Raw genomic sequence first — 18,184 nt, forward strand, 5'->3', positions numbered from 1 at the left:
ATTTCCATTGTAATTATTGAAAATACGACTAGCTTTAAAAATATTCTTTGTCAGGTATGTATTCGATAGCTGCTTTTGATTCTGCGGTAGTATGCTCCAATAAATGGGGCCTTATTAACGAGCTGCAGCCGTTGACACGATTTTTGCTTTTGTTATGAACGACATTCGATTGATTATTTTTGTTGATCGCAGTAAGTCAATTTACTAATTATTTTCTAAGTCAATCAAAAAAAACATAGGTGTCTAGACACCGATAGCGCCGGAGAATCGAAGACTTACGTTAAATTGATGAGCCAATGTCTATCGTTATTCCTTCGTTTATACCGACTGTGTTAGCTGCCGCTATTAGATTGCGTGATACTTATTAAGAAATCAGTTTGATACTTGTACCTTTGAGATTCACAAGCACATGTCAAACCCAACAAGCTGATAAACTTGGTGTGCTTGAGCAATTCTAATTGTACACAAAAAGTTTATTGACAGAGATTGCATTCGGCAAACAAATTTGAAATAGGGAACCTCAAACATTGCTCAACGGTCCGTTCACAATAAGTTTCAAGAACGTTTCGAGCAATTGCAATCAGCGCTACATTGGACTCGAGAAAAACTAGCTTAACATAGGTCTGCCGGAGTTGAGAAATAACGATCATTATCAAACATCAAATGAAGGTGATATTATATATTGGGTTGGTTAGATCATTTCCCTAAAATCGTGAAGTATATCCTAGTAGCAAGATTTCCATTTGTTTTTTTCCCAATGCCTATGCTTTTTACTGAAGCTTATTTCCACGCAGTCGCGTTCTTTCCCAGTTTTAATCGACACAGAAACAGTGTCGATGTCGACGGAGCTCCGCAAAGTAGTTTTGGCCCTTCGGGTCGATGCAAACTTAACATAACCTAAACCTACGTTTCTGTGTCAATTAACATTGGGGAAAAACACGGTTGTGAAAATAAGCTTTAGTAAAAAATATACATCATATTTAAGTATTGAAAAAAAAGCAAATGGAAGTTTTGCTAAGGATATAACGATTTTAGAGAAATGACATAACCAGTGTTTTTTCTGGGTTTGGCGGCTTCCGCGTCGTTTCAACAAGTTTTTTACTTAAGTTTATAAAGGAGCGTATCAAAATAATTTTTGGAGAGTGATTAAATATAACCACAGTATATAAGCTTATATATATATACTGAACATGAAACCACCGTGAGACTCACTCCAAAATAGAAATAGCCCGAAACATGTCGAGCTAAACTCGGTTTACGACGTGAGTTATCCGTTATAATATCATTTAATATATATATACTGTGCTTTAACTTCGGATCCTCGCTAGTTTTCAATCAAGACTTTGTATAAAATGTTAAATTTAATACTCGAATATACGAGTTGTTGGCAAAAATAAGTCAATCAACAAAGAAAGCATACAAAAAACAAAAGATATTGACAGTAGGTAATTAAACCTTTTACTTCCTACAAAGAAGATAAATGTTAAACCAATTATGGCTTTACCGGCTCTCGTAAAGGGCTGTTCGCAAAAACCGGTACTAGCTACTTTTACAGTGGATTGTTAAAAACAATGGAATTACTTATAGGACGTAAAGCTGTGCTGCACCTACTTTCCACATGGGGCTTGAAGTCAACTGGTGAATTGCGCCTATTTAAATTAAAGCTATATGCGGTTTCTATGAATGCAACTCTGCTCTGGGAATTCAATTGGCCAATGCTTAAATAAAAAAAGTATTATTCACTAGCCCCGTGGCATCGCATATGTATACAATTAGGTGCAGCAGTCGAATTGAGCTTCCGGGTTTATACTGAATTCTCATGAGAATTCCAGAAACTAACTGCTCTTCATGTAAGTTTAAAAAAAAATAGAAGCACAATTTTGACTCAGACAAGAGAGCGAAGAACACTTGAATCTAACAAGTATTATCAAATCGTAGTTTCATTTTTTTTTTCAATATTTATTTTGTGGCTTGGTATAATGGCAAACAGTTTAGATAGGCTGTGAACGGACAGACGAACGGACATACAGACACACGAAGGTACATACCTACGTAACTAAACTGTAAGGGTTCCTTGCCCCTGCAAAATTTTACAGTAGAGGGCTACGGAACCCTAAAAACTGTAAAATTTTTGATTTTCAATGCATACATCATGTACTTGTTGTAAATACAGTTTCAGTATACTCGTACATAATGTGTATACTTACAGTAGATGCAACAAAGCTCTTTGTTTTATTAGGATCATTTGATCCTATGCGTTGTTGTTGTGACTCATTTGTGTCACGTTGATGCGTTGTGTTGTCATTAAATCATAACGGGACGCGCGACGGCAAGCAAATCATCATGCTAGATATTTCTAGCCATTACCAATCCAACTGCTCAATAGATTTTAATAATAATTAATATTTTAATTGCCTGGAAAGAAATAAATAGTTAGTTGAATTGAGAAAAGAGTGACGTCGTAACTCACAATCATTGCTATAAGTACCTACATAATCTGTCGGCGAATAGCGTTTTGACAATTACTCATAAAAATAACTTCATATGATGCCATTAAATGGTCTGTTCTAGTATAAGTTTTTACTAGTAATAAGTGGTAGTCTAGTCACTAAAAATTATGGCTACGCAAAATACGATGACCTGAAAGCAAGCAAAAAATATGAAAATACGACATTTTATACCACACTAAACCTGCGCTGTCGATCAATCCGTCCGTATGTCTATGCCTCCTACATTTAATTACACAAATAAATGACTGTAGGTAATAACCGACCAAATGTAGTAGGTACCCTAATTCTTATACGTCAAACCTGATGCAATAGAGAACTAACTTTAAAAAATATCTCAATCTTTATAATTATAAGTATTGACTCTTCCATCGTTTATTGTGCTTTCTAATAGGTACAAAAGACCGTTAAACATCGTAATGTTATTGTTATTAAAATAACCTCAATGATCTCTAACGGAACCTTTGCTTCTAAAATAGTGGATGTAACGGTTGTACTGCCCACTAGCACTGCAGTGCTACTTATTATAAAAACATTATTTTTAGAAGGGAATGTAAAATGCCAAATCACGAGTCTCTTATGGATTGAAGACATTTACTAGTACTGATAAACCGTTATGATATGGGAACTGTACACAATCTCATATTAAAGGAGAAAAAACATATAAGTAGTTCCTACTAGGTACTTTGATTGCTTCGAAATTCGAAATTCTTTTCATACTGCCCCTCTTCCTCTCCTACTAAGGTCTATTCATCCTTCCGTGTCTTATCATGTAAACAAACACTTCTCGAAGACACTGTCACACTTTTTTCTCGGATTAGAGCGACGCGGGCGTCCTACCTTCCTTAGCGGTAGATTACCTCTAAAATAGTTCTGGCGTTTGTTGCGGGGGCAAATGTGCACACAAGTGCAGTTCCGCACACTCACATGCAAAAACAAAACTGCCACCTGACTGTAATGATGACGTTAACACATAAATAATCCAACAATACACTAATAATTCGTGTACAGATGACTCAAAACTAACACATTCACTGTGTTCATCGGCGAAAAGTCGGATTTATCGTTTGACCGATCCGAAGTTGGTACGGATTAGCAGACTTGATGTTGGTAAACGAATCGGACAATACTGTACGACTTTGTTGTCTAAATGTAATTAAATAGTAATAATACGATAACAATTTACTTACATGTGAAATGTAACACCATCTTTTTGCAAGCTTGATGTCCCAGAACTCTTTTTACAGCAGAAAACTGAACGATTCGGCATTTTTAGCACTGCTGCGTTCATTTGCGCGACTCGATTCGGTCAGTTTGATATCCGAGCGCGCCTTGTTTTATAAAATTTGTATGCCTAGTTGGGCCTGTACTTTGACAGAGGGGAACGCGGCGAATGGCTACTCCCTTCCGTAGGAAGCCCGCGTTGCTCTAAGCCATAATGTTGTTGCATACTTAAAGAAACTCACAAAGTATTGAAATCAACTAAGTAACCACTGAAAAATATCATTTCGAATAAGATTGCCCTCAATAATCGAAGGAACGAATGAATAACCTCAAAAATATCTGCCATTGCAATGTCTAGCTTGTCTATATGATCGTATTGTTGGGAGAAGACAGCTTATCGATGCAGGTGGTAGGACCTTGTGCAAGGTCCGCCCGGATTGCTACCACCATTTTGCTCGCTAATCCTGCCGTGAAGCAGCAGTGCTTGCACTGTTGTGTTTCGGCGTGGAGAGTAAGACAGCCGGTGAAATTACTGGCACGTGAGGTATCCCATCTTAGGCCTCTAGGTTGGCAACGCGTCTTCAATACCCCTGGTGTTGCAGATGTTTATGGGCGGTGGTGATCTCTTACCATCAGGAGACCCATTTGCTCGTTTGCCATCCAATCAAATAAAAAAAAAAAAAATCGATATGCATAAATTTGGAAATTAATATTTAATGTAGAGATTTCGTAAAATGCATTGAAATCAATCATAATAGTTGGTAATCGGAATTGTTGTGGTTGATTTCAATATTTATTTTAAACGAGGACGGACAAGGACACGTTTGTTTACATGGTAAGACACGTAAGAATGAATAGACTTTAAATGCTAATAAAATGATAATTATATAGTGTGAGTGAAACGGTGCGATACGAAATTTTAACTTTGAACTTTGTAGTATATAATAAGGCCTGGATATTCTGCTGCCTAAGGATAAGGAAACCCGACTTCAATTAAAAGGACGAGGTTTGGAAGAAAAAGGGACAAAGACATTGTGATGATTTTGGATGTGGATGTGATTGAGATAAACCTATACAAATCGTAAGTTAATTTGTATGCAAGTCGTTTACCATTCGTATTTACGTGAAACATTAACTTTTTTTTAGGGTTCCGGAGCAAAAACGGAACCCTTATAGTTTCGCCATGTCTGTCCGTCCGCGGCTTTGCTCAGGGACTATTAATGCTATAAAGCTGTAATTTTGCATGGATATATATGTAAACTATGCTGACAAAAAGGTTCAATAAAAAATTCTAAAAAAATTTTTTTAGGCTATCTCCCATAGACGTAAAGTGGGGGTGATTTTTTTTTCTGATCCAACCCTAAAGTGGGGGGTATTGTTGGATAGGTATTTTAAAACCGTTAGGGGCTTGCTAAGATGATTTTTCGATTCACTGATTTGTTTGCGAAATATTCAACTTTAAAGTGTAAATTTTCATTAAAATCGAGTATCCCTCCCCCTCTAAAATCTAAACCAGTGGTTGGAAAATTTTGAACAAATTCAGGATGGTAGCAAGTATATCAAACTTACATGGAAAACTATAACGGCGTAGTTTGCTTGAGAACTATTAGTAGTTTACAGTCGTTCCAATCGTTTATTTAACTTTTGACAGATCACGCACGTGAAGTTTTACAATAATTTTCGGTACAATGTACTACAGAGAATACCGTACTTCATGGACGGGTACCGCCCACTAGTGATTTCCCATTCGTAATAAATGACCATAGACTATAAAACCGTTTTGAATTAAATCGATATCGATATTGTTTTGCGTTCTCTGTATGATTGTTAACCTGGTTTTGTCTTCTTAATTTTTATTCCTTTGTTTTTATCAAAAACGTGTATAGAGCCATGTTATTTTGTTATGACGATTAAAGTTTCTATCTATCTATCTATCTATCTATCTATTTTATAAATAAAACATACATTGAAAATTATTGTGATTATATTTTATATCAAAAATTAAAAAATTATAAATGCATTGATACCTATGCCTTTAGGGATAAAAAAGTTAAAACAACTAAAATAAGCACTTTAATACTATTTTTAATTATACCTACCACGGGCGTCTCGTTGTGAGTGACAACCAATGCCGCGTCCAGTTTTGCCGCTTCATAATATTGACAAAATTACTAAATTACCGTCGGAAGTGATAAACATATTAACTTAACATAAATGGTTTATTTTAATATGTAAGATAAAGTAACTTAAACACCTGTGAATGTTTATAAAACAATGCAAAATGTTGAGCAAAAATAAAATAATGAATGTGTTAATTCGATTAAAACTTCTTCATGAATAAAATCGATTGTTAAAAGAAATCGAATCAGTAACGCATCAGGGCATCACTATTTTAATTAGTACTCGAGCTGTCAAAAGTAAAATAAACGATTGGAACAATTATAAGAGTAAATAGCAGCCTAAGGTATAAAATATACCTAAACTTGAAAAATTCCGTATAAAATACAAAATCCTTAGAAAAATATTACTTGATTTTTTCGTAATGGCTACGGAACCCTATTTTAGGCGTGTCCGACGCGCTCTTGGCCGGTTTTTAAATTCACATTACTGTTTGATACTGACCCACATCGCACCTTGCAAAAAATAAAAACGAAAGAATTAATCTCACTAATTCCAATTACTTCGAAACCTAACGGGTGTTACCAGACCAATCGATCGATCATCGATCGACGGCATCGATCGATGGTAGAACCGATTGGTCGACGTCGATCGATTGTTTCAACCAGACCGATCGATCGATCGTCGATCGATGCCGTCGATCGATAATCGATCGATTTATAAATCGATCGACGTCAACCGGTATCCGTCGATAGATTGTTCCTACCGGGCCAGTCGATCGATAATCGATCGATTGATTTGGTAACACCCTAAATATATTTTATAGGTACTACCTGTTGCCCGCGACTTCGTTCGCGTAGACTTCATCTATCGTATTCCCGCGGGAACTATGCAATTTTCCGGGATAAAAACTAATCTATTTTCTTTTGCGGGGCTCAAACTATCTGTATATACCGAATTTCATCAAAAATCGGTTTAGTGGATCCAGAGATTACCCCCACCCTCCCTACAACCGCACAAACTCACAAACTTTACCTCTTTATAATACTAGTTATACGCTAGTATAGATTAGAGCGTGTATTTTTGATACTACCTCAAACTTTAAGGGCAGTTAGTGGAGGCCCTAATAATCACATTTTATTATGTTTTAATAAAAAATGTAGACTTATTTTTATCCGTACAAAATTAATTAGCACGCAATGTATCACTACGCGATACTACTTTGTTTTTATTCAAAACGTCGCACTTGTTGACGTGACAGATGTCACAGAACGCTTTGTACGCATTACATTGCTGCTCGAAAATATTTCAAAAATTAATTACGCTCTGGTAGTTAATTCTAAATTAACAATTTGTTTTGATATCGTTACACAGCACTTAAATCTTCGTCTGGCTACAGTTTGAGGTAGTATCAAAAATACACGCTGTAGAAGTACCTATAGACTGGTATAGATTAAGTTTGGTCTTGATCACTTCTCTACATCAGCCTGTATCTAAATCTAACGTATTATATTGGTAATGGTATGTAACTGTCGCAGTCAAAAATATATTTTTAGCATTAAGTACATTTTATATTTATATTTGACGCTTTGGCTGTATAGTTAGATATTTATGTCCTCGTCTATACGTATTTATACCCATGGCCTCTCAGGTGTAGCGGGTCGTAAGTTCTAGCCCGGCTCGCACCTGAGTTTTTTCGGAATTCATGTTCAAAATTACAATTATTTATTCTTGAAAGGTTTAGGTAATTAACTAAATGTAAACAAAACAACGTCAATTCTGCCCTCATAAGGCAATTGGCAGTATCTAAAAAAAAAAAACACTTTTGAGTTATTTATACCATGACGTAGCTTGAAACATTCTCTATCAGATGAACTAAGCAAATTGGCCGTATCTTATCTACATGATCAAAAACCCCTAAGAATATTTTTGGTATCTCAATTTTCCAACAATTTACTTAGTCATTTGGCAGTAATTCGATATTGCTAAGACAAATAGCAGTATAATCATTTACTTCCCAATCGTTACAAAAAGATTATAAGTAATTGTAAAATATTTTATTTGAAATACTGTTTTGAAGCCATCTAGAGACATCTCTCTAGTTACGACCAAATCGCTTAGTAATTGCTACGCAAAATAAGTCTAAAATTTTCTGGCTATTGAGTGAGTTACCGCCCTCCGTGCAATTCGTAGTGAATCTTGTCATTGCAAGTTTTTCTTGTTGACAAAGTAAGGAGAAAGTTTTGCCTTGGAGTGGCAAGCGTCCGGGTCCCGGCACACCCTTGTTTGGCAGGCGACCGGCTCCCGGCACGCTGTCAAAAACCCTTGAGTGGCAAGCGACCGGCTCCCTGTAGTACTGGTAGACCTATATCTCGCTTGCTTATTCTTGCAGAACGCGTTCATAAATAGACAAGGATGGCATTTATTAACGGCCGCGACAACACTACGGAAGAAATTTCGTTCTTATCGTTTACTCAAGTTTCACTGTGTGGCCGCTGCCGTGCGCTGGTATTTTTGGAAACCTCGTATTATACTGTTATTTGATATTGAAAGACTATAAAAGGGCTTTGTTTCGTAAATAAATTAATATTTTACGAAGTAAATCAGTGTTTCCTACAGGTAATTGTTTTATTTTGTAATTATAGTTATTTAATACATGACTGAGAAAAATTTGGTTATCAGATATTTGATAATGAATAATAAAGTTCACAGAAATTGAAGGTCATTCATTGTTATTTAATTAGATATGCCATTTTATGCTAAACTATCACTGTAAGGCTTATCTATAAAATAAAAGTAGTTTTTTTTTGGTGATATTTTTAATAAAATTCGCGAATTCGCGAAATTAATTCGTAGGTGTCACTGCAGCCAAGGATTTTTTTTTCAAAATGGCCGCGCCGCTTGACAGTAAATTTTAAATATGGCGCTGCCACTCCACAGGATATGTAAACCATTTAATTATTATTGTTCAGTTTTACCAATTAAAAATAAGTGAAATTAAGGTGTCAAGTGATATTATTTAAAATAAGGATTCATTCATTATTTTACGTATCATTAAGTATAATAATCCATTAGTTTTTCAGACACAATCAAATAGTTATCTATGATACAAGTGTAGAAAGTAGGCAATTGTCAATGATTGGCGGTGATCATAAAACACGGTTAAGCGAGTGTTTTAATAGCCAGCACTAATTAGGGAATTGCTTAGTTCTCACACGTCATACAACGTTTTACGTAGGTAAGTGTGTCGTAATAATTGTAAAAAATATTACCCGACTGCGTCAGAAGGAGGTTTATCTTTATCGAGTGTTTGTATTTATGTATATAAGTATGTATGTATGTCTATTTCTTTGGCATGCTCTGCAGCCTAAACGGCTTGATGGATTTCAAAATATTAGGTGTCGTTAGATTCGTCTTCGTCACAAATAAAAAATAACAATGTAATAAAATCACTGCAAAATATAATTCCTAGCAATAGAATGCAGTTTTGGAAAGAATTGCCCGTTTCAGATGCATAAACTTCCTGTTAGTAAAAAACATAAAAATGGATGTATTTTGTAATTTTTTTTGTTAGTTTCAGTTGGTAAAACTAATAAATATTTTAAAACTGAATATAACTTTGTCTTTTGTTTAAAGTTTATAAATATTTTTTGACCCATTAAACTATCTAAACATTTACAAATTTCTGTATTGAAATACATTGGTGTTCCCTTCTTTCACAGACAGAAATTTCACAGAATTTCGTTTCGCTGAAATATTTCATATAATTATTTAGTCCTTGTATTTTTACGTAGAATATTATTAAATGATATTGTAACGGATAACTGACGTCACACACGTGAGTGTGCGTGTTGCGGCAGCCGCCGAGTCGCGTGCTCCTGAGAAGAAGGGCTACAAAATAGCCCGAAACTTGTCGAGCTAAACTCGGTTTAAGACGTGAGATATCCGTTACAATATCATTTAATATGAGTGAGTCTCACGGTAGTTTCATGTTTAGAATATTATTGTTTCAATTGCTAATTACTTGAATGAAACATATTTAATAGAAAAATAATTCAATGAATTTTAAAGTGAAATTATTTTATTTAACAATTGTGTCAAACCATAGAATTATTTTTTAAAGAATATTTTTTGTCCGGTGTATTTATTCACGATATTTTGCTTCAACGAAAATGTAAAAATAGACGTTATGTTATCCATATTTTAATAAAAATTAACACATTTTAATATAGTAATTTTATGTAGGTTAGATTTGGTTAGATTAGAGCTGCGTGTGACCCCACCAGAAAGCGAATCGCTACCAGAAAAGTAGGTTAGGTTAGAACTGTGACCCCACCAGAAAGCGAATCGCATAATGAGAGGGCTTGGGCCGTAGTTCCCACGCGGGCCCAGTGCGGATTGGGAACTTCACACATACCATTGAATTACTTCACAGGTGTGTGCAGGTTTCCTTACGATGTTTTCCTTCACCGTAAAGCTCAAATGTAATTTCGCACATAAATTTCGAAAAACTCAGAGGTGCGGGCCGGGAATTGAACCCACGAACCTCTGCTTGAGAGGCGATAGGTTAAACCACTAGGCCACCACGGGTTTAATTTATATGTATATATATATATAAAATCGAGCTAGCTTGGTCTTATCTCTGTGAAAATGCTTGTTATCGAGTTTTAGCCGAACTTTTAGAGGATTTGTACCCCATAAAATCATACTTTTAAAGAAGTGAACCAGGAGACGTTACCAATGGCAACCAACTACACTAAAAAGTTGATTGATTCTTTAAATAAATAGTATCTGGGTGACCGAGCTTTGCTAGGGCTAAACTATTCGCTCTAGTAATTACAATTGAAATTCCGGGATTTTACAAAATTCCTCTGTGAATTCCCAATTCCCAAAATTTAGATCGTGGTCTTCATTGATATTGTGTCTAGAACAACTACCCAAAATTTCAATACTCTAACTAAACCCAGCGGTTGAAATTTCAAGATTTTATCCCTATCCTGTGGGAATATCGGGATAAAAAGTAGCTTATGTGTTATTCCACACGTCCAGCTACCCACATACCAAATTTCATTATTCTAAACCCAGCGGTTATTATTTCAAGATTTTATCCCTATCCTGTGGGAATATCGGGATAAAAAGTAGCTTATGTGTTATTCCAGACGACCAGCTACCTGCATATCAAATTTCATGATTCTAAACCAAGCGGTTATTATTTCAAGATTTTATCCCTATCTCGTGGGAATATCGGGATAAAAAGTAGCCTATATGTTAATCCAGGGTATTTTTACCTGTATGCCAATTTTCATTCAAATCCATTCAGTAGTTTTAGCGTGAAAGAGTAACGAACATACATCCATACAAACTTTCGCGTTTACTAGCGTTTACCCGCGGCTTCGCACCCGTAAATCATTAAATACAGCAGTTGAATTTAAATTCCGGGATTTTATTAAATTCTCGTGGGAGTTCCCTTAAATTATGCCAAATTTCATGACTCTAAACCCAACGGTTGTTATTTCGAGATTTTATCCCTATCCCGTGGGAATATCGGGATAAAAATTAGCGTATGTGTTATTCCAGACGTCCAGCTACCTACATACCAAATTTCATGACTAAGCCCCGCGGTTGTTATTTAGAGATTGTATCACTATCGGGATAAAAAGTATTCTTTGTTTTAAACTAACCAGGTTATCCAGGTATTATTCCATTATTAATCCATTATTAGGTATCCAGGTTATAAACTAACTTTTTGCCAAATTTCATCCAAATCCGTCCAGCCGTTTCAGCGCGAAGAAGTAACAAACATCACAAACTCACTCACTCACTCACTCATTCACTCACAAACTTTTCACATTTATAATATTAGTAGTATTAGTAGGATAATATTAGTAATAAGAAAGGCGCAGTGAGAAGTTTACGCAAAAAATATGTTCTGTTTTTGTATGTAGGTAATATCAATTACTTACTTAATAAGTAGGTCATTGTGTGCGGGTATATTTCCACAAAACAACAAAAAGTTGTTTGGTTGTTATTGCCCTTGTTTTAGCTTTAGAAAGTATGAGATGTAAAATTAAGTAGGTTAAAGGTTATTGTATCTTTTTTCCTTTTTGGTCCTTTGAACTGTATAGCCGCTACTTGATAATTAATTTGCGTTTTAAATTCACTCGATTCGGTGTGTACGACGCGGCTTCATTTGTTATTTGTAACAAACAACTGTAATACCGATGACTCATATAAATCACGCAACTAGAAATTTAGTAAGTACATTATTTATACAGTAGGGCTACTACGAAACTCGAAGTTCGTGTCGTGTCGTCCCTCTCGCTGTCGTATTAAATAGTATAAGTGACAGAGGGACCGCACGACACGAACTTCGAGTTTCGAGTTTCGTAGTAGCCCTGCTTGCAGGGGTGAATGGCGGAAAAAAGGGGAGACTTTTGCCGAGCAATGGGACACTTTACCGGGCTAAGAAAAAAAAACTATTACCTACTTGGATGTATGACAGCAGGGCTACTACGAAACTCGAAACTCGAAGTTCGTGTCGTGCGGTCCCTCTGACACTTTACTATTTAATACGAGAGGGAGAGGGAGCGCACGACACGAACTTCGAGATTCGAGTTTCGTAGTAGCCCTACTGGACTGACACATCGGGAGAATAACACACGGTGGAATATTTTATTTTAGAGGACAATCATCGTCGTTTGCCATAAAACGTGAAAGTGTAAACATCGTTTAGATATACATGTCGATTTCCGAACAAACAAATTATAATTCAAGTAATTAATGCAAATCGATAATAGCCCTAGTTTTAAAAAGTATTCGTAAAACGTTAACTTCAATCAAACTAAGTATCGCGTTAAAATTAGAAAACCGGCCAAGTGAGAATCGAAGTCACAAATATTTTTTTCACTTCTCATGCTCGTAAAGTTCGTGTTTATGCTGTATATAAGCGACATAAAATGACTTTTTATGCTCTAGTGTAAAATAAAATCTTCGTCTAAGACCAACTTAAGACCAAGGTAATCAGGTGTCAACAGCCACAAACAAAAAAGTTTCTGTATATATTTAATGTCATTCAAATCAATCATAATAAATCAGTAAAATAAAAAAAATGAATTATTATAGTAATGCATAAAAAATAAAAGGTACATAGAAAGTGATTCATTGTTTCCACTATTGCTATTTCATTTCCTCGCCATCGAAGTGAAAAGCCGAGTGTAAAACTCGAGCATTAAACCCATTTTCCCCTCGTCGTGTCTATTTACCCTCGCCGTACCGGCTCGGGTGGCTATATGAACGCCTCGGGTAAAATGGCTCGTTTTATGCTCTTGTTGTACAATCTACTGTATTATATGATGTAACTAAAAATGTATGCTTTTCGCAATTTTTCATTTATCTGTACTTAGAAGACGTTGCTTCGTACCAAATTTTAAGATTCTGAGTTCACGGGAAGTACCCTGTAGGTTTTAATTCCCTTACTAGTGTCGAAAATTTGCAGCATAAACGGCTGTATCTTTTAATTGTGTTGGCTTAGAAGTTTGATTTTTTCACAGCTCTAACGGACTCTAAGGGAGTATTCGATATGAATTTCAGCTTGATACCTCTACGCGTTCCTGAGAAAAAGGGTCTTGGCAGACAGACAGACGGGTGTTCCTTGTTTTACCGATAAACTTTACATCGAATATCATTTCATCGAAAACGTTTCATGGAACATTTAGTTCTAGTATTATCGTTTGATGTAATTTTGTTTGGTTACCTTCATTCCAATTTTTATTATTTCAAAGAAAAACTGTTCAAGGAAATATTATCTGGCGGATGATTCATTTTGTAACAATTTTAAATGACAGAATTACTAAACAACAATGTTAATTTATTCGAAGTTTTATTACAACACATTGTAAAATAATTGAAAACACGTGACAACACGTACAGTCGAGGCAACTGAACCGTGTACTAGGGTGGAAGCTTATCATATTTTAAGATAGATGTTAGAACTGCTAGCAGAAAAGTAGGTAAGGTTAGGTCAGAACTGCGACCCTTGCAGAATCAAACTTTTACCAGAAAAGTAGGTTAGGTTATGTTAGAATTGTGACCCTCGCATATTTGAACTGATACCAGAAAAGTAGATTAGGTTAGGTTAAAACTGCGACCCTTGCAGAATCAAACTTATACCAGAAAAGTAGGTTAGGTTAGAACTGCGACCCTTGCAGAATTAAACTGTTACCAGAAAAGTAGGTTAGGTTAGAACTGGACCCTCGCACAATCGAACTGATGCGTGTAAAGTAGGTTACTTTAGGTTAGAACTGTGACTCTCGCACAATTAAACTGATACCAGAAAAATAGGTTAGGGTAATTGCAAAATAACTAATATTCAAGTGATTTTACGAGAAGTACGTTTTACGTTATTTGAATTAAAAACGAAAACGTTTTCCGTGAAATAATACAACTATACATTGAGTCATCGGACAATTAAAAATATATACATTGAAATTACTTGTAATGACAATTCCAACTGAATTGTCGATGAAATGAAAATAAAATACTCGAAAGGTTGACTTTGAAATAAAATTCGATTATTTAAGTGTCGGTAATTTGATGATAAACCCAGACAGACTGACGACAAAGTGATCCTATAAGGGTTCCGTTTTTCCTTTTGAGGTACGGAACCCTAAAAAAGGTAAGTACTTTTAAATTGAATCGAATCCAACATGCAAGTACCTATAGTCCATTCAGGATAACATTGGACTCTAGGTCACAGAAGAAGGGTTTCGAAACATATTTTGTGAAGTCATAATTTTGTTTATTTTGTAAGTATATAAACAGTACGTAATGTACTTACAAAATAACACAATATTAATACGTAAATTTCTACATAATATTAATTCGATTTATGGTTATACATTTAATAACTGTGGACTCATCCACTTTTATTCCCTGTTTAAAAATATTCTACTCATAGTTCCTGCTATGAAGTTCTAGCTTTTTTCATTCCAAATTGCGTCAAATTTGGTTTAGTTGTGAAAAATTAACTAATTTTGTATATGATTAAAGGTCACATTTAGATCCAAACTGGCGATTAAAAATTATAAATAATGTACAGAATATTTCTTGAGTTAGGTACTAATATCATAAACGTTTCGTTCCTTACAGAATGTTGTTTACCTCTGCCTCTTTAGGTATTTTAAAGGAAGACGTTGCTGTTTTTAACAAAATAGAGTACTTTTTTATTGTTTTTAAATAATGATATGAAAAATAGCAAAATCTCACTAATATTTATTATAAATGCGAACGGTTGTAAGTCTGTATGTTTGTTTGTTACCTACCTCTTCACGTCTTAACCGCTGAACCGATTTAAATAAAATTCGGAATACAGATAGTACACGTCCCAGGGAAGGACATAGAATAGTTTTTATCCAAGAACATTGTATAGTTCCCGCGGGATACCAATAAACGAATTCTACGTGAACGGAGTCGCGGGCAACAGCTAGTCAATGAATAAATGAAAGTAATATTGATTTCTTCGATATTTTAATTAGAATTAAGTTTGGACTGTACACTAAAAAAATGCAATTTATTAAATTACTTCCTAAAGCGTGCTCTATAAAGAGCCTATTTTTTCTGTCCATTCCTATACTGAAAAGACGTAGGTACATTTATTAATAAAAGGTCCCTTACCTTTAATGCCGGCAAAGTGCTTACGGGAACAAAATTATCGGGAACAAAACAGCTGCATCGATCGAATTCGACACTGCGTGAAACGAACTGCACGATAAAATGTTGTCTTGTTTGAATTCAAATAAAGAGTTGTTTTATTTCTAATTCACCAAAACAAATAAAACTGCCAGTGTTGACCAAATCGGTCGCGCTTGGTAACGTTTCGCCGTACCTACGCACAACCGACTCTGTACAGCACCGCAGTTAACTGGCGCTAGGCAAGGCAATGACAGAGCAGATGGGCAGGATGGCGAACTTTCGTCGGTTGCCAGTGCCACCGCCAGCTGTCAGACTGTCTCGGCCACGCTCGAACCGGGCGCCCACAGCGCAAGCGCGCCGCAATAACACAAACAACTTTACTGCTTATCAACTTGCGTCGATGCAATTCCTATATGCACGTGCATGCAACGGGACGCCAGACCGCATCGGGAACAATGTGTTTTAATTTTATTATGCGCTCTACGTAGGTATGCAGTACACAATCAGGGATACAATACAATACAATACAATATAAAGCCTCTTTATTGTACACCAGACATAGTAAGCGATACAGAAAACAGATACACAGAGAATAAATTACAAGTAGAATAAGTCCGCCTTTGTACTTAACACTTTTTTGTATCCTTTTTGTACAATAAAGAGTATACACACAAACAAATAAACAATAAACAATCATTGGCATAAACAATGACGGTCTTTGGACTGTAGTTTCATTTAGGGGCTGTTTCACCACCCATTGATTAATTTTATTTGACGGATAAATGTGATGCCGTCTCCGACTATTCGAACAAAACAAACAGAGACAGCATCACATTTATCCGTCAGATAAATTTAATCAATGGATGGTGAAAGAGGGGGGGTATTATCGAACTAAATACTTTCTAAATCAGGTAGTTCTAGAAATTTTACTCAAATAGTTACCATTGCTTTATTCATCTTTTTCTATTTAACTTTATAATTTTAACGGCATTGACCGGACCTACCGACGCTATTTTCTAGTAAATATATTTCTTTAATATTATTATTACAGGGTTTATGGAGTCCAATATTTAAGCTAAGCCTTTGCAATTTAAATCTCTATCCTCATAATAAATAAGTTTTTGTTAAAATTTCATCTGGAGTGTGTTAAAAAGGGATTCTTATAGGATCACTTTGTTGTCTGTCAATCAAGAACATTTTTCTTAAGAATACGTGGAGGTATTACAAATACAAATATTCTTAATTGCATACCAGAAATCAGTGCAATTATTTTACACAGAGACAAAATGCAGGGTTCAGTAGGCAGTCTGATTGCTTAAAACCTTAGATAAAAAATTAGACACAGAAATTAATACAAACACGACCAAGTAAGGGGCGGACACAAAAACACAGGAGAAACAAAAGTAATAATATTAAGATAAATACAAAAAATAGTTTTTAACCGACTAAGTCAAGTGTACAATACCTACTTATAAATAATAAATACCGCTATAATGGCGCCAACTAATGCATATTGAAAGAACTTCTTTCGCATTAATGTTTTTGATACTATAACATTATTATATAACATATACATTAACTTACATATTTAGTTTTTAGTAGTTACCTACTGAAATAATACCCTTCTTTCACAATTTGTGTAGCAAAAATGGGGCCTAATAATCTACATAATGTGCTTGTTGCAGCTATGTAGCAATAAGAAATGTTCCACGCTGATTAGCTATCATTAGGGTATGCAAGGTCACTGATATGTTTCTGACATAGGGGAGCAGGGGGAAATTGGAGCCTACTAAAGAAAAAGTTCAATAAAAGTCAACTTTATGTATTTCTTAGGATGTTTTTATTTAAAACCAACCCCTTACTTATTTGACTATCATTTAATTACAGCGTCAACGTTAGATTTTTAGGCACTTGTCCACATATAAACTTTTTTCAAAAAAAGAGAATCGCTCCCATTACCCGATTTTGAGGGAAATGAAGCCTATAAATTCCCACATGTGTAACGGGAGCTACTCAATTATTAAGTCAGCCTCAAAAGCAATATGTGGCGTTATCTGGGAAAAGGTACCTTGTTGTCGGTTCTAGTTTCCGAGATAATCGCGCTTAAAGTAAAATGTCGTACCGTTGACCAACAGTGGTGTAGCGGTATAGCACGCGGTATGGAATACCGAGGACCTGGGTTCAATTCCCAGTGTTGGTCTTATTTTTCTGGTTTTTCTGTGCATCTATATTTCAGTTTGTATTTTCAATTTAGGTTTTACGGGATGGCCGTAAAAGTAAAAATTTGGAAGTGAAATAAAAAATACAAAAAGATTCCAAAAAACCAATCTTATTATGCCAGAGGTTTTATCGTCTAACCTAACGCACTTGGAATCACAATCTTTTCACCACTTCTTTCTGTCACATGGTATAGGATAAGGATAGAAAGAGATAGTGAATTCGGTCGTGATCGTCTGAGCGTTAGACAATCATCATCATTATCATCATATCCACTGTTGAACAAAGGCCCATAGACCTCCAGTTGCCTCGGTTGGAAGCGGCTTGCACCCACCGTGAACCCGCGACTTTAACCAGGTCATCTGTCCATCTCGTTGGTGGACGTCCTACGCTGCGCTTGCCGATCCGCGGTCTCCACTCGAGAACCT

The 18,184-nt window shown here is 35.5% G+C and overlaps 1 protein-coding gene across 2 annotated transcripts in view; it reads right to left on the reverse strand.

Annotated features, from left to right (window-relative positions):
* LOC141430577 (ATP-binding cassette sub-family G member 4) overlaps positions 1–15,876 on the reverse strand; it is a 65,093-nt gene extending 49,217 nt beyond the window's left edge. Inside the window, exon 1 of one of the 2 annotated variants that reach the window (XM_074091350.1) lies at positions 15,522–15,876. Coding sequence is in view for 1 of the 2 variants with exons in the window: in XM_074091349.1 (XP_073947450.1) it covers positions 2,208–2,245 (38 nt within the window). In the remaining variant the exon portion in view is untranslated. Of the gene's footprint in view, positions 1–2,207; positions 2,319–15,521 lie in introns of those variants that run through there. The other variant, XM_074091349.1, reaches the window with a different exon arrangement.
* Between the last annotated feature and the right edge of the window lie 2,308 nt (positions 15,877–18,184).

This window comes from Choristoneura fumiferana, chromosome 8 (genome assembly GCF_025370935.1).
Source record: "Choristoneura fumiferana chromosome 8, NRCan_CFum_1, whole genome shotgun sequence".
In the NCBI taxonomy this organism is placed as follows: domain Eukaryota; kingdom Metazoa; phylum Arthropoda; class Insecta; order Lepidoptera; family Tortricidae; genus Choristoneura; species Choristoneura fumiferana.